At 52.7% G+C, this 21597-nt stretch overlaps 1 protein-coding gene across 2 annotated transcripts in view; it reads right to left on the bottom strand.

The window, feature by feature from the left end:
• Window positions 1-5540: 5540 nt before the first annotated feature.
• The window catches only part of LOC118179203, a 30225-nt gene continuing 14168 nt past the window's right edge, over window positions 5541-21597 (bottom strand). Inside the window, exons 2-9 of one of the 2 annotated variants that reach the window (XM_035348362.1) lie at window positions 18316-18325; window positions 8337-8372; window positions 8175-8261; window positions 7521-7743; window positions 7211-7353; window positions 6735-6851; window positions 6366-6593; window positions 5541-5755 (exon numbers count right to left, since the gene is read on the bottom strand). In XM_035348362.1, coding sequence (XP_035204253.1) covers window positions 5738-5755; window positions 6366-6593; window positions 6735-6851; window positions 7211-7353; window positions 7521-7743; window positions 8175-8255 — 810 coding nt within the window. In that variant the 5' untranslated portion in view covers window positions 8256-8261; window positions 8337-8372; window positions 18316-18325 and the 3' untranslated portion in view covers window positions 5541-5737. Of the gene's footprint in view, window positions 5756-6365; window positions 6594-6734; window positions 6852-7210; window positions 7354-7520; window positions 7744-8174; window positions 8262-8336; window positions 8375-18315; window positions 18326-20630; window positions 20652-21597 lie in introns of those variants that run through there. The other variant, XM_035348363.1, reaches the window with a different exon arrangement.

Here is a 21597-nt window from a genome sequence, read left to right on the forward strand (position 1 = left end):
GAAATGGCTTAAAATTTACCAGGAGGATCATTGCTTGACCTCTTGTAGGTCTCCAGGAGCATCAGCCAGCACCAGCTTGAAGAGGGCAGTTTCTTCCCCAGGGAACCCAGCTGCTGGGAGTGTCACAGCCCATGCATGTGCATTGGGTTTATGAGGCACAGGTGTCCATGCAGCCCCAACCTCACCCATTCTGCCCGCATGGGGACTGGGAGCTGGAGCCGTCCGGCTGCCCCACAGCTAAGCGATGCTTCAAGGCTCCATGCGTGAAGTCCCTTTTCCAGTTGGACACAGTGGGAACCAGCTGGGCTGCTGAGGGCACACAGGTGCACAGGTGAGTGTGTGTGGCCATCAGCCCAGGCCAGGCCTGGCACCCACAGGGCTGGAGGGGATGGGGCCTGTGCTCCTGCACCCACTGGGGCTGCAGAGACATTTCAGAGAGCATCAGCATCAGAGGTGAGACTGCACTGGGCACCAGGCCAGCGTTATTAGCATCTCGCAGGCAACAAATCCACCCACGTCCTCCACAGAAGGAAAAATTGTTTGGAAACAAGGGCTCTGCCTGGCACAGGGAGCTGGGGACATCCGGTGCCCTGCGCCTCCCGGCCAAAGGTGCCATACTGGGAGGATGCCAACGAGTAAGTGAGCTGAATGCCCACAACTGGGCAGGGATGCAAAGGCAGCCTGCCCACTGGCCCTGCACACTTCAGGCATTGGCAGGAGTAGGGCAGTTGCTCCCAAAGGACCACAGGACAGAATTAGGGTTCTGGGCACAGGGAATCTGTTGCTGGCTCTTGCCTTCTCCCAAGCTGTTGTTGCTGTTAATGTCTCGTAAGCAGGATAGAGTCAGGCTGGGCAGCCCCCCCCGGCTCACCAGGATTCACTGAGGGCCATCGGCCAATGGCTGCAATGCTGATGCAGTGCTCGCAGGGTTCATCCCACCTGCAGGCTCTGCTCCAGCACAGCAGCTCCCTTTGTTCCTCCTCATGCCCTGCCCCTTCCATAACAGACCTCACAAAACTTCATCCAGCCGAGCTCCTGCATTTGCTGAAAGCTTGCGTGTCTCATCAGCACAAACAAGAGGAAGAGAAGGATGAAACTAGTTAAAGCAAAGTCCCAAGGAAGTGTTGTCTCATTACTCTCCACATCTGACAAAAGCTACCAAAGCTGCATTAGACTTTAGGAGTAACAATAATTCATCACACTTCTGCTATCATTAATCCCGGGTAATTGTGTCTATAATTAAAAGCCCCATTGTGTCTTGTCTCTCTAATATGATTTATCAAATGGGGAGCACTCTTGCATGAATGATGCATGGCTGTTGGGAGGACATCTGCCTTTGGGCTGCTTGCATGCAAGAGAATGCAGGGAGGCTGCCTCCAATGCCAGCAGCTCCTTCGTGCACCTCATGGCGTTCAGCCCCAGGATGAGAGCCCACCGGGGATCAGAGCTCCTGGCCTTTGATCCACAGGGGAGCTACAGCCAAGGAGCAGCAAGAGAAGCCACCTCTGGCCCCAGAGCTGTGGGAGGGCTGGGTTTGTTTCAGCAAAGCTGCATTAAAACCTTGAGCTGATCTAGGCATGACCCAAGGGGTAGAACCCTCTGCTGGTGATGATGATCTAGGTGGTCTTTCAACTCCCCCCTCCATGTTACCATCCCTGGAGCTGAGGTGGAAGCTGGCTGGAGCACACAGTAGAAGATGCAATCCAGGACAGTTCCTCAGCTGCCCCGAGCTGTTCTGGGCATACTTCGCTCCAGACTTCTAAAAAAATCATCTTTGAAAATAAACCCAGGAGCTGCTAAGAAGGCTGGAAGAGCCATAGGGGTCCCAGAAGGCTGCTTATCTCCTTGGGTAACCCACAGCGAGTGGCACAGCCAGACCAGAGCTGGAGTGGGAGCACACCTAGGCTCTCAGCATTCCCCACCACCCCCCACTTCTCTAAACTAATATTTGCAGCATCTTAAATGGAATATGAATAAATAGAGTATGTTTTGGAGAGTGCATGGATGAAGTTAATAGGACCTGAAAATTACTCTCTTATGAGTCACGTCCCTAATGTATGTGCATGCTAACTCTCGCAGCATGCTCTCCTTCCTTCTTTCTTTTCCAGAGCTTTCACTGGGGGTTTGGCTGGGAAGGCACACATGTGGGAGGCACCGCTTATTCCCCACCTCAGCTGGACATCACCATTAGCGAGGGAGTGGCCTAGCCCACGGCATCTCATGACTGTTCAGTTGCTTTGCTCACAGTGTGACATGTAATAAGTCTGCAGACCTCAGCTCTTCTGGACACTGGCCTCCTGCTGGAGAGCAGCCTCAGCCTCCAGCAGAGCACTGCTTTCCCAGTGCCACCCAGCTGTGACCCTGGTACAAGAGATGACAACCAAGCTGGCAGCACAGATATTGGTTTCTGCCCCCTGGAATTCTTCAGAGCACATGAGCCAAAAGTATTTGGCCTGGAAACGGTGTTCCCCTCAGGTAAGGGGTCTGCTTCCAGCAGCACTGCTCACAGCCTGGATCACTCCCATACCAAACTGCACCCTGGGGCAGGAGGGCAGCTCAGTTTTGGCTGCAGCAAGAGGCTGGACCACTCACACCTTTGGCTGTCCCCATCTCTGTGTGTCCAGCTCAGGGCTGAAACACTTTTAGTTGCTCAAAGCAACCTCAGGCTCTTGCATCCAGTTAAGCTGTAGAGAGTCATGAGGTCAGCCCATGTGGAAAGCCAGTGCTGGCAGCTCCCTGGAAGGGTCTCTGACCATGCCAAAGTGCAGCTGCAGCACTGGATGTAAAACCACTGCGTTCAGGGCAGCCGCAGCACTCGGAGAGCAGCTGCCTGCGCTGTAGAGTGGAACCAGCCAGGCCTTTGGTGCAGCCCCTTGCCACAGCCTGGAGCTCAATATCACACAATAAAGTGAGATTGATCATCTGGGAGGCATGGGCAGGAGCCTCGTGCAGATGACAGCACTGAGAGAGCACCTACCTGGGGGCAGGGGGCTTGGATCTCCTCTGAGCTGCTGAAGGCTGAGTGGGACAGGAGGGGCACAGTCCAAGGGGTCCCCCCTTTGCCTGCTCAGAAGGATGCTCCCAGACCACAGATCAAGAACAGGGACAAGGGAGAGGAAAGGGAAAGATGCTTGGAGGTGCTTAGCAAAGAGCAACGCCTTTCAATGGAGGGAGACGCCCCCTGTCCCCATGTCTAACTCCTAGTCCCCACATCTCCATCCAGCTGTAGCACAAGGTGGGGCCAAAACCCCAGGAGGCATCAGGTCCCATAACACCCCACTGGTGGGGCACTGTGGCACCACTGAGCCGCCCTCAGCATCCTTCTAGCCACAAATCCACCTTTGTGCGAGGTATGAGCCTTGCCCTGCTGCAGCCAAGCCAGCCCCAGGCACAAGCAGGTATTCAGGGAAGTTCATCCACAGTCCTGGGAACAAACAGGGGATTACTCCTTCATCCCCTCCAGCAGCGGTAGCCCCTGTTCTGCCCCCCCCCCCCCCCCCCCAGGTGACCACAGAAGCACTGCACATACCTGGGTTGGATGCAAGGTGAACGCTCTGGATTAAGCATCTCTGCAGCTCGTTCTCCCTCCTCTGAGCCATTTGCTGCCTTCACATTCATCTGAGGAAGGCTCTTCTCCCTAAATCAGGGCTCAAGACTCAGGGAGGATTTGGGCATGCCCCTCATTGCAGACAGGTGTGCCCAGAACTGATCTGCAGGTGAGCTCAGAGCCAGGTTTAGTGCTAGTCCCTTCCTCACTACATTTTGAGGCATAATGGCTCTGCAGTCTGGCACTCAGATAACGAACAAGGCCCCCTCTTTATCTCCACATCCAGCATTATTGAAGCTCAGGAGCCAGCAGGAAAATCCCACACAGACTTCAGAAAATGCCCTTACCTAGCTGTGTGCCACTAAATGATGTTTTATCATTCTCTGCTTTGAAAACACTGGCTGCAGAGAATAGGGCTATTAAAAAACAAACAAGGAGCAATTGACTTAATGCAGAGCCCAACCTAATATCCGTGAGTTGCAATATCAGCTCCTTTATCAACCTTAAGTAAAACCTTGCTATTATTCAGCAGTAATGAAACCCCTGCTGCTGTAGCTGCAGATAATGCAAGGTTAGAGGAATAACTGCACTTAAAGAGACACTGCCATAGGGAAGGATGAGGAGCAGCTCATGACTACCTGAGCTTTGACACTCGGGACCGTTCTGCACACTGGGGGTGCACAAATAACTGGTCCAACTGGGAGGAAGTCTGCTCTGCCCAGCCCAAGCCATCCCCACTGAAGCAGAGCCACATGGAGCTGCAGCAGGTCTCTGGCCAGAGCCGCACATGGAAGGCCAGCTTCAGAGCCCCAGGGAGGGCTCCACGGGCTGCAGCTCAAGCTCAGGTGTACCAACCAATTTCAAGCTGAAGCATTTCATACTTTAAAGCATTTGCTGCTGGCCAGAGCATGACAACTTTAGCCCAAGGGGAAAAGCTGCAGAGAAAACAGCACAACCCAGAGCTGCTTCTGACAGCTGAAACAGTCTGTGATTAGAAAGACATGAGCACCCCTGATCACAGCAGGGATATCTCCATCCCCATCACTATCCTGCCTTTAACTGTGGGAGTTCAAAATCCCACTTTTTTTTTTGCAATACATATGAAATGGGACACAAAGAGAAAAAACCTGGGTAAAAACCTCAGCACCTCCCTCCCTGGTAAGGATTGACACTTCTCGGAAGCTTTGCCCATTGCAGGGATCAAGCACAGCTGGCAGGGTTCATCCAGGCTGGACCTGCTGGAGGGCTCAGCTCCTTCAGCAGCATAGCCCCACCACAGGCTGCCAGTTATTTTTATCAGCTGGAACATTGTTAGTCTGAGCTGATGCACATGCAAACACAGCTAGAAGCAATTGTGCTATCAGACAGCCTCCAGGTAGGCCCCAAGCAAAAGCTCAGCACCCTGGGCTGTGCCCTTTTTATTTTACTGACATTTGGAAGATTTATTGCTCTTTTCAGTTTCAGCTACTGTCACTTGTTCCATATAACAGATGTGTTGGCCAACCTAAAGTCAGTCCATGTTGTATTCATGGAAATCCTGATCCCAGCCTCCCCTTCCAGACCCTGACTCACTCCTTGCTCGACTCTTGCACTGAACTGAGGTCTTCTGCAGGATTCATGCAGAGAGGGCCCCAGGCAGAAATATCCCAGCAGACTGAAGACCCTCAAGGGCTCAGCAAGCAACGTGGATTCCACATGAAGCTGGCTGGTTTATCCCAAAGACAAGCTTGCTGCCTCTTGTATTTCTGGTGAAGTGTATGTGGAGGTGCCCGTCCTGCGTATCAGGGGACGGCCAGCCCAGGGACATCTGGGGACCAGTCAGCATGGCCACACCCAGGCACTGCTGTATGGGAACACTGCTCCACTATCTGTACCCCTTCCCATCACAGTATCCCTAAAACCATAACCCCCGGGGGCCATGGAGAGCCTTTCCACAGGTGGGATTGGGGTGCCGGTCCCACTGGCAGCCCCGTGCTCCCAGCAGCAGTGTGCCAATGCCACCTGGCCCAGAGAGCCTGCCAGGCCCAGCTACTGACAGCCAACTACATCCCAATTGACATGAAAAAATAGGGTAATTTTATTATAAAGTTCAAAAATATCAATGTCATTAACTGGACAGCTTACACTAGGATACAGCAGCCAGAGAAAAACAGGCACTTCACAGCCACAGCAGAGGTCTGGGCCCACAGGTTAGGGCTCCTGCTTACCCTAGAAAAGATGAGAGATTTGTCCTTGAGCACAGCAGCCAGTCAGCACAGGGGGCTGAGCCACTGAGCACAAAACATACCCCATACCTCCTCACCCTCCATTCTCCTGCAAGCTGGGCATCAGCTTCATAGGAGGTAGGAGGGTGTTGGTCAGTGCCTTGGGGACAGATGGGTCTAGAGCAGTGAAGGACCCCATGCAAAGTTACTGGTGATGAAGACTCTCCCACAAACCCTCCCCAGTTTTCAGGGCAAGATCTCTGGGTCATGGTATCATAAAGCTTCTGGATCAGAGGAAGCTGCCCTAGGTTGCTCAACTGGCTTTTGGCAGCCCTGACACCCAGGGGATGAAGGTGCCCAGGGCTCTGTGCACAACCAGCACCACCTCAGCAGCATGTCTGGGAGTGATGTGTCTTTGCTGGGGAGGACAGCCACAGCTCTACAATCCTTGCCTGGTTCACATGGCAGAGAAGGGAAGGGAGAGTTGTCCCAAAAGCTCAGAGCCTGAGGGCATCTTCCCAAGATGAAACCCCTCTGAATACAGAGAGTTTATGACTCCTCACCTAATAAAGGAGGGCAGGTTGGACTATTACTCATGCAAGAAGATCGCTCACCTCACACTGCAACAAACTGCTGCTCTCATGATCCACCTCCTGCTCCTGGCCACTGCCATCCCCACTGCTCTCACCAGAGGATGGCTTCTGGGCATCACCATCACCACTGTCAGTGTCAGGAGCATCTTCCCCACTGCTGGACACAGCCGAGTCCCTCAGTCCCTGCTCCATTCTTGCAGCCAGCAGCTCTGGGGTATCCCCATCCCCAGTGGGCTGCACATCTTCCACCTGCAGAGACAGGGACTGGGTCAGACTGCAGCTCCATGGACAGATGGTAAGAAAACCCGTGAATGATCTTGTGAGCTCACCCCAGAAACCTCTCCTTCTGTAGCCAATGGAAGAAGGACTGAAGCAGGCCCACTCACTCACCTGGAGAGCTGATGACTCCTTCAACACAACAGTCCCATCCCGCTCCTCAAACTCCAGGTCTGTCTCAGTGTCATTCTGGGACTTGTACTCCTCAGTGTCTGTTTCCACATCCGAGGGCTGGGGAGGGAAGAGGCAGCCCATGAGGGAGGCACCAGCCCTGCAGCCAAGCAGTCATGTGTGGCCATGGTACTGCTTTGCAGGGACACCAACTGAAGGGGAATTTTGGTGTTACAGGGCAAGCAGGGCACCCACACTTTCAGACACTGAAGACATGATGCTCAAGTTCTCATTGGACAGCCTGCACCTGCAGCCCCAAAGGGGCATATGACAAAGGAGGCTTCTTTGCAGCTCTCTGCACAGGCTCCTCTGCGGCCCTACACATTGCAGCTCCCAGTCCACCGGGAGGACAGAGGCCAAACAATCCTGACTCGCTTTCTCCTGAGGAAAGGATCTGCTCAGCCACCAGAACACCGTACCTCGTATGTGACATCTTCAGGGTCGTCCTCTGGCAGGTCTCTCTCCAGCACCACCACCCAGGACACCTGCTCCTCCAGAGCGACATCGTCCCGTTTCCTCTTGTTTGCTTTACCAGATGGGTTGATCAGAGCCTCTCGGATCTCTGCAGTGATCCACAGGAGGCAGAGTGCATACAGAATAAACACACAGCTGTGCATTTCCCAGCTTTCTACCCAGCACAGGAGCTTCAGACCCAATGTGTCTGGATGTCATGCTCTGCGCTTCTGGGCTGCAAACCCTTTGGGTGCTCCAGAAAGCCCCAGCTCTTACCCTTGGGCATGTTGCTTTGGCCCCAGTCTGCTGGCAGTTGGCCCAGGATGTTCTGCATCCTGGTGGGGATGATGGACAGGAGGAGACGTGTCAGCCTCCCACGGCGCTTCTTGGCGAGTCGTCCAGGTCTGGTGGGAGACTTCATAGGGCAGACTTTGCTGATAATGGTCTCTACAGGAACCACAAGTCCAAACCAGGCTGATACTTTCTGAAGGATCTTCAGCTGTAAGAAAGAGTTACATTTCATAGCATGAGACCTTCCAGCTACTTCAAGTAAAGTAAAACCCTTAACCCTTGAACTCTGCTCTCTCCCAGCGTGACTAGAACCAACTTCAGTCAGGTAAACAGGGACCAGTGAGGTTGTACCTTGTCCCCAGAAACCTCCCATCTTTTCTGGTACAGAGGGGAAGAGAAACATGAATGCTGCAGTAACCATTAGCAGAAGGTGAGTAAGATAAGACCAAATCAGACAGAGGATAAAATGGGAATGGGAGAAAAGCAGAGGATGAGCATGCACTAAGTGCGGAGCAGGGGGAACAGACTTAAAGAGCAGAGAGGATGACAGAGCAGAGAAGCCAAGCAACTGCCAATCCCAAGGTTTTACCACCCCATCCCCTTGCCCTCAAGCCCCTCCAGCAGAGGGGCATCACCTACCAGGTTCTTGACAAAACCCAGCTGAAGCACCTGGCACAGGATCCTACTGGGCAGGGAGTAGAGCTTGTTGCAGATAACCATCCGCCCCTAAACCAAGAGAGAAAGGTCAGCCATCCTGAGCTCTGGGTTCACCCCTGCCCCAGCAGAACCCACCCCAGGTACCTGGAGGAGCTCTGCCCACACTGAGCTGCTGCATGGCTGAGATTGGTGCTGCATGAGGCTGACCAAACCTGACTTAGCCTAGCCTGCAGCCCCCAGCTATTTGTAGTTTCTGGACCAGCTGCTCCCCATTGCGCTGACGAGCTGCTGGCCCCACTCACCAGCAGGGCAGCCCCGAGTGCCCTCCTCTGGGGGTTCCTTGGTGCCAGCACCGAGCCTGGTGCCTCATTCAAGGGGGGTGATAGCTCTTGATTTCCTCTACAATGTGGGGTCTTCATCTCCCAGTGCAGGTTGTAGCTTGCAGAGCCAAGGCTCAGTGGGGGGATGTCTCCCTTCTGTCTGTGCTAGTGCAAATAGCTAAGGCGGAGGGTGCTGAGATGCCAAAATTCAGACCCTCTGAGCCCCCCGATGGCTCTAAGGGAGGGGGACCCTCAGCTTCCTCCCTGTGTGCACCCTCCCATCGCTCCTGCACAGTGGTGGAGCCAAGTCTGGGGTTTGGTTGAGTCAATAAAGCTGAAAGGAAGGGAGCAAGGCCAGCCTTTCCTTGTGTGTCCCCTCCAGCTGCCTCCCTGTGCCTGAGCAGGTGACAAACAGCCTCCGCTTCAATGAGACCAGGTACAGGGATGTGGCAGCTGGTGTCACCCGGCGTCATGGAGTGCAGAGCAATCAGGGCTGCCCACAGAACATAAATATGAGGTGCTGCTCCAGCAGCTGCCAGCCCCACCATGCCGCATCGGGAGGCGATGCTCTGTCCTCACTCACTCCAGGACAAGAGCTCCAGGGACATTTTCCAGCACGTGGTGACCCCCGACTGCATCCCACGGTTTTACCACCCTCTCTCTGGACATCCTGGAGAAGCACTGGTATGTGGGGCCGCTGACAGGGACAGCATGGGGCAGCAGCTCAGGGCTGGTGCTGGCGGACGCACAGTGTGCCTGGCTCCATCCCATCCTGCTCCAACACCGAGCTCGCCGCCGGTGTGCAGGCTATCCCAGACCATCTTGCCTGGGCAGCTCTGTCCCTGCCCCATCTCCCCAAGGTTACCACTCCGTACGGCTTTGTCACCCTGGGGCAGAGCCCTCAGGTCACCTGGGAAGAGGCCTTGTTTTTCCATGCTGGTCACCCTCGAGCTCCTGCTGCTGAGATATCCCCCAGGTCCCGGCAGGAGCTGGGGCACTGCAGACACCATTTGGTGCCCAGGGCTGCTGGAGATGGGTCTTCCCACATGGGTGGAGGCCTGAGGGACCACAAGTAGATGAGTCCCAGTGCCACCGGTCCCAGGGATGCTGGAGGCAGCCAGGCGCTCCCTCTACCCCAGAGACATACCATGTGGGGTGTGCTGGAGAGCAAAGTGGCAGAGAAGACAGAGAGGAGGCTGATGATTCGCTTCCTGGAGGTGGGATCGAGCCTGGAGCTCCCTGCTGGGAAGCCCAGGAAGAACTTGCTCTAGAGGTTCCTTAAGAGGTCCTGTGCCCCCCGGCAGCTCAGGCCTCTGTGTTTTACTTGCCATTGACCTTAGAAAGCTGTTCAGGAAGCAGAGGATCCCTAAAGACTTGGGACATAGGCACTTTTTGCAAATACGTTGACTGCCAGGCAGCCAGACCCAGACTCAAAGGCGGCGGATGGGTCACTGTACCTGGAGGAAAAGCGTCTGTGTGGCATTGCCCTTGGCCAGGCACCAGAAATGCTCCCCACAAGGCAGGGGTGGTTGGGGCAGGCTGGGGAGCAGAGTGGGCGGCAGGTCTGTAAATGCATGGTGGCCTAATAAAGGTGAAAACATCTCAAGCAACGAGTGTGCCTTTGTTTTTTTCCTTGGCTGTCCCAGCAGCTTGGTATCAACCAGACATTTTGGTGCCAGCCACATGCATCCCATTCCCCCAGCACTCCCAGTGCACCCCCCGTCTCTGCAGCTCCTGGCATTTATCTCCCAGCCACAGCAGGCTCTTGATGGGCTGAAGCAGGAGGCTGCCTGTGCCCTGTGGTACAAGCTGCTGCAGGGCAAGGGAGAAGGGTGATGATGGCAGCTGCTTCACAGCCACTGTCCTGCTCTGTGGCTGTGGGGTGGGACATTTGTGTGTGTTGGGGACCCTCCCCAGGGGGGACCCTCCCTCTGCTTTCAGCAGGCAGCAGCTCCGCCGGAGCAGTGACTCCCCACTGTTCCCAAGGGTTCAGTCGCCAACCGCTTGTAACCAGCCACAGCTGAGACAGTTTCACATTGCTGGCTGTGCTCTCATAAATTGCTTTTTGCTTTTATTGAGAAGCAGAACTTGTAAGGCAAGAACTAAAGCATCTCTGGTCAGCAATGCTCTGGGGTTAATGCAGAGTAGCCTCTTGGGTCAGCAGTGCTGGGCTGTGGCCACTGTCCCTCCAAGGCTTTTAATTCCCAGCAGGAACCCCCCAGGGTGGCAACTGGATGGTCTGATCCTGGCCAGGCATCAGCAGAGTCCCTGCAATGAGACCTCACCAAGCTGGCAGTAGTCAGGTTTTGGGCTGGGGCCATTAAGCAGGGAGTTAATCATCTTGGTTTGATTCCCACCTGCCAACTTTGTTCCTCTAACACTTTAGCCCCGGTAGACTATACGCCCTTTGCAGGACATGCTGATCCCCTGGCAGCTCTGCACAGTGTGCAAATACAGATGAGCAAAAGCAATATTCAGGGGCCGCATAGTTGTGTTCTTTTCCAGGCAATGCTCTGTGCGTGTGCTGGTACCCAGAGGACGTCAGCATTGGCATGAAGTGGGTGCAGAGCTTTCCGGAGTCCAAGTCCGGTCTCCTCCAGGTGTGCATGTGCCCTCTGCAATGCTCACAGCATGGATATTAAAATCTTTTTCTCCAGCACAGGAATACGTGACAGCCAGGGCTGCTAGAAGGCGAAATGGAATCAATTATGTGATAGAAAATCCACTAAACATTTATTATAAGGAGCTCTGACACTATGGGGTGAGGGTGAGTCAGGGACCAAGACTTTAAAATTTAAATTGATCTCCAGCTCCTGAGGACATCACCTCTGCTCTGTACTCAGGGCTGAGAGGGCAGATAGAGTTACCAAAGATTAATAAATGAGCAGTTATCAGTTAGCTGAGTTCTGATATCTGAACATGTGCATGCTCCAAGCTGACAAGCAAACGTGAACTAAGCCATGCCGCTGTAAACCTCTCTCCTTCTTCTTTTGGTGCTTAAGCTACTGCACAGTAGTTGCTCTACCCAACGGCCTCTGTCATCTTCCAGGGAAAGCACGGGGGCAAATTCTCAGTGGCAGTTCACTGAAACTGTGTGTCCACTGTATTTAGTAATTAAACACTGGAGATTAGGATCAGGACTCCTGGGTTTTATTCCCTGGTCTGTGACCTTCCTGAGCTCCCAGGAACATTTGTGTGCCTCTTACCTTGTCTACAAAATCAGAAGAAATCTGCTGTGCTTCACAGGTGGATCACGGGCCCTCAACCATCCTTCTTCACAAGACATCTCCGGTGCCCTTGGCAGGGTTTCCTGAGGGAAGAAATATTACAATAAGTTATTACAGCCTGCCATGGTACAAGACTCATTTCCTCTGGGTGTGCCAGCATGGGGATTATCAACCTGGACAGAATCACAAATTGAAGGTTTGTTTAAAATGATTATGGTGGGGATTGCAAGGTGGTAGGCATGCTGCTGGGGCCAAGCAGGGAGGGAAACGTCATTTCTGGCATCACAGCCCAGCCAAGGTGCTCAACGGTGGAGCTGCACCTCTGCCACATTTCAGCAACATCTCTTCAAGGCATCTCTCCAGCAAGGAGAACATTGCCCACTGTGGCTCAGGAGTGCAGGATGCTCCTTCCCGCACAGCCCACCCCGGGCAGTGAGGACATTACAGTGCGAGACATCGCTGAGGTGGTGAGATAAATAATTGTTAGCAGCGGCTGATTATTCTGCCTGGGCCTGATACATTTTCTAAATGTTGTTTTTGTCTGACTCAGAATTTTGTCCTAGCCTCCTGCAGGTACAGGCAGCAGAAATGCTCAGGGCTAATTATCCGCTCCCAATCTTACATTCAGCGGCTCCAGCAGCACCAACCATGCCTGGCTGCCAGTGGGCGGAATTAGAAAAGCAACCGGCTGAGCCCACGGGGAGCTCCCCCAGCCCCTGCAGCAGCTGCTGCCTGGGATCCCCCCCCGACCCTCCTAGCACCAGCCCGGAGCCGGGCACTGCTCCTATTCCCCAGCCTTGCACTGCAGCCCCTGGCAATTGCCCACAGCTTTTCCTTTTCCAGAGGTGCCCAGCTTCCCCCACTGCCATCTCCTAAAAGCACCAGTCTCACTGGCTCTGCAAGGCCACCAAGGGGATGCCAATTGCTCAGTGCCACCCCTCTTGGGTGCAACAGATGTCACCCAGTGACAAAGCAGCCCTTTGCCATGCTGGGCAAGGGGAGATGTCAGCCTCGTAGACCCAGCCCCAGTCAGTGGCAGGAGCAACGAGTGTTTCTCCCTGTGATTTTTATGCAAGTGAACACCTGGCCTTCCCGAGATCAATACTGAGCCTCAAGTCTTTGCCAAGAATTTTATAGTCAGCATCTATGCATGCTGGGTGAGATAAGCCCCTTCATGAGCTCATTAGCTGCATCCTCCTCTCCCAGCTAATTGCTGCTGGAAAGGTCACGCTCTGGCTATGAGACAGTACGCTGCAGCCGGAGCCCCTGCCTGGAAGCAGGAGGCTGGAGGCTGGGAGGCTCTTCCATAGCCTCTGCAGCATGGGGCATGCAGTTTCCCCCTGGTTTCCTGAGTGAGGGGGACCTGGGTAATTCCCTGCCAGGGGCACGGCCCTGCTGCCCTGCACCCCAAAACAGCCCTGCTTCTCAGGGGCTCCAGTGCACCTGGGTGCCAGGAGAATGGATTCTCATGGCTCAGGCTCACCCTGTGGCTGGCAGGTGCTTGTGGCAGCCAGGTAGTGGCTGCCGTGGGTGTACCTGCTGCTCCCATTTATTCCAAGAATGGGTGTTTGCTGCCACGTGTGCGGCACCACTGTCCATGCTTTTCCATTCAGAATGTCAATTGCTGTGAGATCGATCTGCTCCTGAGCATGAGAAGTGCTAGCTCTGTTCACCTGCGTGGGGCTGTCTTTCAAAGCCAGTGTGACCATCTGCTGCTCCCCATGGAGAGTGGGGAGTCACATGCGATGGGTTTGCAGGCAGCTCCTGTTTTGAACTTATTCACCTGTCTCGGGACATGGGGTTCACAGCTGGGAGGGTGTTGTGGGAGCAGCCGGTGCCTCAGGGATGTGCTGTTATCTCTGGACACCTCTGCTCTGCCACTGTGGCCAGGCTCGATGGAAAAGCACAAAGGTGAAGCAGCTCATGTTCTGTGAGAGCAAGGAGAGCTCCTGGCCAAGCCCAGATGTGGGCAGCAGCTGGGACAAGGCACTGGGCAATAGGAGGTGCTGGGGCAGGGGAGTGCACAGTGGAGCTGATGACAGAGCCAGAGGGTTGCAGGGAGAGCAGCAGTGCTGCCCGGGGCAGAGGCAGATGGTGCCTGCACATCTGCAGCCACCAGCACAGAGCCCCCTGGCAGTATCCTCCAAGCTGCATCGGAGCTGCTCCCTCAGCCGCGGGCTGGAGCCAGCCCAAATGAGGCTGCCAGCTCAATTAGAGGAAACACACAGAAGGCATCTGCAGGGATAGCTCCAATTTCGGCACAGGGCAAAGCTGGGGAGCTGTGTTTTTGTCTTGTTTCCACTAATTATCCATGTAGATAAAATGAACTGTTAAAGCTGGAAACCCAAAAAATTTTCTGCATGCTGCCTTCACACCTCCCAGGATCTGACCCCACGGAAGAGCAGAGCTGCTTTCTTCACTTGGGGGGTTCGTTTCCGCCTGGCACCTCTTCCCATGACTTTGTGTAGGCACAGCAGATTCACAAGCCAAAGCCTATTGCTGTGGCAATAGGGAAAAGCAGCATTAGCAACAAGGGTTTTTCCCAAGGTTGGGGTTGCATGTAAGGGGTTTTCCTTTCTGTGCACAGAATGGAAACCCTCCCAGGCTCTTTGTCCAGGGACTTCAGCGTGGATGCAAGCAGCAGAGATGTGATTGCTACATGGAGGCTACAGCTTCTGTGTGTCTGGTGCTAAACCAATGCAGGGACAGCCTGAGCTTCACTGGGAACAGCATCCCATGTGTCCAGCCTGAGATAAGAGACCATGTGACCTCCAGTAACCACTGGATCATGAGGAACAAAGCACCATCTCCATACCACCCACCACAAAAAGGGTAGAAAATCACAGGCAACTTGTTTACAGACCTGGAGACTCTCCATGAGCTATACCCAACCTCCAGCTGTCTCCTGCTTCAACAGCCCCCAGCTGATGCTCTCCACAGCTGCAGTCTCCTCCTCCGCCTCTCTGCAAAAACCTGTGTGCCAAACCACTGCCCTTTGGCCCTAGCTCTCAACAGTACTTCAATGCCCTTGGCATGTGTAGAGCAAATACAAATGCTCAGCAGATACGACCACTGTAAATCTCTTCATCAGAAGAGCTGAATAATGCTCCCCCAGATCCCAAGTTCTCATCTTTTGCCACAACCACTTCTTCATGTGGGCAAATGCATGTGCAAGTACTTCTAAGAGGCTTACAAAGCGGTATTTTTTTCCCCATCAAAAGCCCTGAGTCATGTTATTCCTAAAAGCTGCACAGTTCACCTTTGTATTTGCTTCAAGATAATTGCTTTAAAAAAATATATATATATATATCAAAGCAGGATTCATTATGTTTCTTTAATTGCCCTCAGGGCTGGGTGTATTGTGAGGGCCAATTTAATTTAGCTAGGAGATGATTTTCGTTAGGGAACAAAAAAGAAGAGAGAAGTGCTGTGTGTTCTCTGTGCCTTAACAAAATAACCCTTTTGGAAAGTTCTCAAGTGTGCAGGACTGGGGCTGGGCAGTGAACCCCCAGCACCTGACCCGCAGACCTCCCCGTGAAACAGCAAAGACATGAAATGGCTGAGTGGGAGCCCCTGGCTAGAGCCTGTGGGAACGTAGGTAACAGGCACTCCTGCCGGCAATGCTGAGGGTCTGAAGGCTTGAGAAGGAGGAACCCAGGCAGGAGACAGTATATTGCCTGATTTATGTGACCAACACAAAAGGTGTCAATCATGGCTATTATCATCAGCCGATGGCAGGACCAGGCGCAGATCTCATGGTGGCAGAAGCACGGCACTGTGGGCACAGCGAGCTGCTTGAGTTTGTCTTCCCTGATGTCCCCAGCAGCTGGCTTGGGTTGTGCTAGGTGAGATCTGGCTGCTGATGGGAGGACTCTGCAGGCTAATAAAGTGTTGGTTTGTTTTGGAAAGAAAAAACTGCATTTTGCTTTTGTTTCCAGCTGCCTGTGGGGCTTTTGATGGCATGGCCATGGGAAGGGATGCCTTTCCCTGCTTTTCTATCCCTTGCAAAAAACTGTCTTTTTGCTCCCTCCAAAGCTTAGCTCTGTTCTGACCACCACATCTTCAAATTCTTTTAAGGACAGAACTGTCAGGGAGACTTCCTTTCTTCTCCTCCTCTCTCTGCCATCCTTCCCTTGCTCCATCACCCTACGTCTCTGTTCCCCTGCTGTAACCTTTCCAGCGAGGCCATTTCCTGCAGTCCCAGTGGGGTCTACAAACCTGGCAGCAGGCGAGGGCATGCTGGAGGCAGCACTTTTCATGGGCTGCAAGGGTTGCATGCTGCCAGGAGAGCTCCTCCTGCTCACCTCTTCAGCGGGAGCTCAGAGCCTGCCTCACAGCCTCCTGCCAGTAAGTCAGATATGTGGGAGAAAAAATGATTTTAGTCAATTTTGCTTACCCTTTTGGGCCTGAGATATTACTTTAAAAAGGTTCAACCAAGCTTTTAATCACAGAAGGACAGTGACGAGAATGCAGAAGTAGGCACTATATCTACCCAATTAATGAGATTAGTCCTATTGATTTTAATGGGGGTGATTCACTGGCTTGAGATGAAACACCAGCTTATTTATCTGATGGATCACAGCCGGAGAATGCAGTATCTTGCAGGATCTGGCCCTTAAATATCACATCTAGCTACAGTCAGTGCAGGAATACAGTACTTTTAATAGTAATAGTTTTGAGATTATATTGGGAGTTTTATCACTATTATTTTAGGCAACATGCCCAACAGGGAGCAGTATGATTAATATTTAGGGAATAAATCCAGAGGTAATGGTCCCCAGGAGCCCAGGGATGCTGACGCCTCAGTGTGCTGGGAAGCCAGGCGGAACCACTGATTTCTGAGCTGCCCATCAGATATGCTGCCAGCAACTTTTTGGGATGGATTGGTGGCCCTAGAAATGCAAACTACTTAACCACCCAGCTCAGCTGCTCTGGGGACTGACAGCCCTGCTTCTAAAGGATTGGTGCTGTCAGGGTCCTGCCCTCATCCTTGCACCCAGCCAGAAGCCTGTTTGCACGTGCAAAACTGCCTTGTGCCTGTGTACTCTGAGCACAAACCTGGAGTCAGGGTGCCCTTATAACAGCAGGCACCCACCCACGGAGGAGCGGCTGGGCACCAAGCCCCTGCGCGGGTGATGCCTCCCCCTGACCAAGCACCAACCAAGCACCAACCAAGCACTGAGCTGCTTTGGGCTCTGGGAGTGCAGGGATGGTGCCAGCTCTTCCCCTCTGTGCCTTGGTTAAAACCCATCCTCATTTAGCTTAGGTTAAGATCAGGGCTTTTTTAAGAAACAGCCTCATAACACCTCTCCTACGGGTGCTGCCTAGGAGCAGCAGCACGTCCCCAGTCTCCCTGTCAGTTACTCCCTAGCAGATATCATCATATATGCAGAGAAACACCGAGGATCGTGAGCTGCTCCTGAGTGAAGGGGACACATTTTGCCCAGCGCTTGCTGCACTGGTCCTGACCAGTGCTGGTGCTGTCCTCAGGAGCATCACTGCTCTCTGTAGAACAGAAGTCAGGGAGAGCAGTGATGGAAGAACAGGTTCTTCTACAGGCTATGCGATGGCTCCATCTCCTGTAGCCCCTTGCTGCTGCCCATTACAAGAGGCAGGAATTGGTTTAAATATAAGATTGTTTATTTCCAGTTTGCTTTCTCCTAACATGCCTCTAAATTTGTTTGTAGCTTTGGATGCTCCCTGGTTGGTTCCCTGTGGGAATGCAGGGAGCCAGAACAGGCAGTCCTAATACACCCATCACACACCTCAGGTTTGCATGGTGGGGCCAGAAAAAAAAAAAATACACTGCAGCAGCAAAGTGACCAGGAGACTCTGTTGGTCCTCAGCACTTTGTGAGTTAATATTCAATCACTTCCTCAAAAGAACAGGGCAGGGACTCCGGGCTTTGGGCTGTCAGAGACGCAGACCTGGTATGATGAGTGCACGTCGCTGTGTCAACGAGTGCTGCTCTGCCCTATTTCAGCTGAATCTGCTCCTACCAGGAACTGTAAAAGCTGTCTACAGTGATGAAAAAAAGACATCTTCCTTCCACTCTGAGCCACACAGCTCCCAACAGTCAGCTCCCACGGGAAAACAACTGATCCTTTGTGTACAGGAGTTCAGAAGGTGCGAGCAAAGTTTGGTGTTCTGTGTGAGCGCAGTACGGCCAGGCCGCCTTACATTATTCATTGGACACTCCTGACAGTGCACACCTCACAGGAGATTAGTCTATGCCATGCTTTCCATTTGAGTCTCCCTGTGCAAGGAGAATAATAATTAGACTCTTGTAAATGTTAAAAAAGAAATGTCTTAACACTAATTAAACCTATTTATCTTTCACAGTTAGAGCAGTTAACACCCCAGTAAAAGGTATCACAAGAAAACCGTATGTTTATTTATCAAATGGTTTTCCTGACTTCAAGGACCTCTCCTTTCCATATTACATGACAGAAGAACAGATGGCACATGAAGATGGAAAAAAGCCTGAATGTTGCCCTGTATGCGCTCTTGGGAGTGAGGCAGTTCAGCTGAGCATCATCATTAATATTTAAGGAAACAGCAAGACTTTGTTGGGACCCAGGACTGCCTACTGCACGACAGGGCAAGGACAGCCTGCTCCAGCCGCTGCAGAAGACAGTCCTTTAGGCTGGACGATACCCACACTACTAAGCAGGGGGCTTGTGCTCATCAGCGAGCTGAGCTTCAGCAGCCTTGTGCCACCTGCTGATGGTGATGCGGACCAAAGCCCTGGCCATGGCACCCAGCCTCCCAGTGACAGCTGCGGCTGCACAAATTGCAGGGCAGTGACGAGCAGGGGCTCCAGGGCTGCCTGGGTGCTGCACAGCCAGGGAGGGCAGCAGGACAGGTGAGCAGGACAGCCTCACCAAAAGGTGAGGAGGTGCAGGAGGGAACTGCCTGGATCTGCATGGGGCTATCGTGCTGGGTCACCATATGATACCAGTGTAACCATGGCAGGGTGAAACAAGCTTGCCCCATTTGTGGAGGTGTCCAAAGCTGTGGGACCTGGCATGGGAACAGCCGGGGCAACTGCTCCAGCCCTGTGTGCTGTGGGGGCAGAACAAAGAGGTTTCAATGCCTGTGTCCTGGCGAGACGTGGTGCAGCACAAGGCTGTGCAGCAGACTTTCCTCCCAGCCCAGCAGTGGCTTCAAAGACCAGGTACGCGTAGCCACCAGACTTACTGCAGGGTTCTCCAAGGACGTGGAGCTGACCACGTCTGATTTCAAGAGCCTTGAGCAGAGGTGACCTCTGCTGATAAAAGTGCTGACGAAGGAGGAGCGTGCTTGCAAGCTGCCTGCATTGTCACCTTTGTCATGCTGCATCCCTAACAGAAAGCTCAGAGCCCAGGGGAAGGCCGGGCAAGAGGCGAATCAGCAAATGAAACATGGCTACTCTGCTGCCTCAGTGCCAACACCTCCGCTTGGCCTTTTTTCCAAGGACAAAAGTCTGAGAGATGAAAGGTGTCCCACATGGCGGCAACTCCCAAATCACTGATGTGGCCTGGAGGCAACTGGCTGCTCTCTGTGATGTTCTGAGGATGTGGGTAGGAGAACGGCTCCAGAGGGAAAAGCAGGTGGTGAGAGGCAGAGCACAGGAGCCCCATGGAGCTGTGGAGTCCCAGGGGCAGCAAGCAGAGATGTGCAGAGGAATAAGAGAGGATGGAGTTATGTGAGCAGGGAGACCAGGCATTAAAGAAAGCCTGAGCACTGGTGTCAGGAGGATGGACACAGGACAGGCTTGACATGAAAAAGGTTTTGGGGACCTTAATATAAGTGAAATAGTGAATAAAAGCCAGTCTGGAGGGATCCTGAGGGAGGTGAAAAGACAGGAACTCATGCAGTGAGTGACCATCATTTTTAGGTAAAAAGGAGTCAGGCAAGCATCTGCTTAGCGGCATACTGGGACCACGCTTGTGAAACCCTGGGCGCACTGGGACATGAGTTCAGCCAAAGGACTCCCAGAGGACAAAACAAACAGACCAACCCCACTGCATTGCACCCACCCCTGGACATGAGCAGGGGTTTGGCGTGTTTTCCTGGCCCAGCCTGCAGCAGGAGGTCACGCCGCGACCAGCCCGCTGGGTACACAGGGATGCCCTTTGATTAGCCTGTACCAGTTAGTTTGCAAAAACCTGAACTGCCTTGTAAAGACAATGTGTCCTCTGCACACATGAAAGCAAGTGATTGTAAAACAAGGAACATACTATTTTCAGAGAGCATAAATTTATCTGCTTTTATTTATTCAGGGTGTTGATCCTCAGATCTCTAGAATCACACTGGCACAGGTTGCTAATCATTATGGAATGCCTGGGAATGACGTCATGTCTTTGCTAGTGTGAAACCACAGTAGAGTTTTAAAAGAAAATTTAATCAGAATTTTGTGATTTCTGTTACAGAAGCTGATAGGGTTCATCTTTTCTGCCCAGGCTTTTTTATTTTATTTTATTTTATTTTATTTTATTTTATTTTATTTTATTATTTTATTTTATTTTATTTTATTTTATTTTATTTCTGAAAGAAAATGACTACATGTACCCTTGGGTGCCATTTTCTGAGGATGGGTTTTGTCATTTTTTATGTTGTTAAACTCCACACTGATCTAGTATCAAATTCTTGTCTTGAGATTACAACCATGACAAACTGCAAGAGCTATCAAGGGCATTGTCAAAATCCATCTGGATTTTTTGCACTTAAATTAAGTGTTCCACATATGAACTTTGTTCCTAGAAAGAAAACTTCCTGGCTCTGCATTGTAGGGACATGGTAGGAAATGCATCCTGCCTTGATTACCTTGTCAGTAGAAGAGAGAGGTAGGGGTATTTTAAAAACACCAGCTGAACTTCATGCTTCAAAAGTATCAGAGCTCTGGGTGCAGGACTGCTGCCCCAGATGCACCCTGCTCTCATGGGATGTCCTGGTGCTGGCCTGGTCCTTGCCTCGGCTGGCTCCAGCTGCCAGACTGCAGGAAGTACAAGAGGGGAAAGGACTGGTAGCAGTCAAGTTTCCCTAACACTTGCTTCGAAAAGAGCAGTTTTTGCATTCTGGCCAGGCAGCAGTTTGGTTTGGTGTGTGGCAGACAAACATGCAGCTACAGCGAGAGCGGGGTAGATGAAAGCTAGCGTGTGCGCAGCACCAGGCAGGAGCAGGAGGGGAAGCAGTGGCAGCTGTGCCTTTCCCACCCCTCCCACTGCAGGCGGCTTGCAGCAGCTCTCAGCAGAGGTTTGGGTGGCCAAGAGGCACTGCTGCCTGCGGGGATGGATGGGCAGTGGGTGAGGTGGCAGAGAAGCCTTGGAGTTGCTCTCTCATGTGCCAGTTTCCCGTGGCTGTAAGTCTGCATTCGAAAATGACTGAAGACACAAAGATCATCCAAGCACAAACACGGGTTACCGCAGGATTTCCCAAGCCTTCCTCTCTGTGCTATGACACCCCCGGATAAACAAACTTCCTGTCTGCTGCAATCGTTGCGACACTTTTGGTTCTGCCCGGGACGAAGCTGAAGCTGGCACCTCGGTTCCTTTTTGCAGCTGGCAGTGCTCTCAGTGACGCAACAAGCTTGTTTTGCACACACTTTCTGCCAGCTGGCCCTGCTCGCACCTCTTCTGCAATCCGTACTTGAGATGAGGAAAAGGTCTGGCAAGCATGAAAAGGCACCCATCCTCGTAGGGTGTACAGCTGACAATCTACAAGGGCTTAGGCGCAAACCCCTTGCGATGGTAGAAACTTGCTCAGGTCCAGAAAGGCCAAAGGGCTTCCCTGTTTGTTGTCCAGTATCTTCAGGAAATGATCTGATGAATAATATCCCACAGCAGCTGACAAATACACAGAAACCTACCAGGGCAA

This window comes from Oxyura jamaicensis, chromosome 28 (genome assembly GCF_011077185.1).
Source record: "Oxyura jamaicensis isolate SHBP4307 breed ruddy duck chromosome 28, BPBGC_Ojam_1.0, whole genome shotgun sequence".
NCBI classification, from domain to species: domain Eukaryota; kingdom Metazoa; phylum Chordata; class Aves; order Anseriformes; family Anatidae; genus Oxyura; species Oxyura jamaicensis.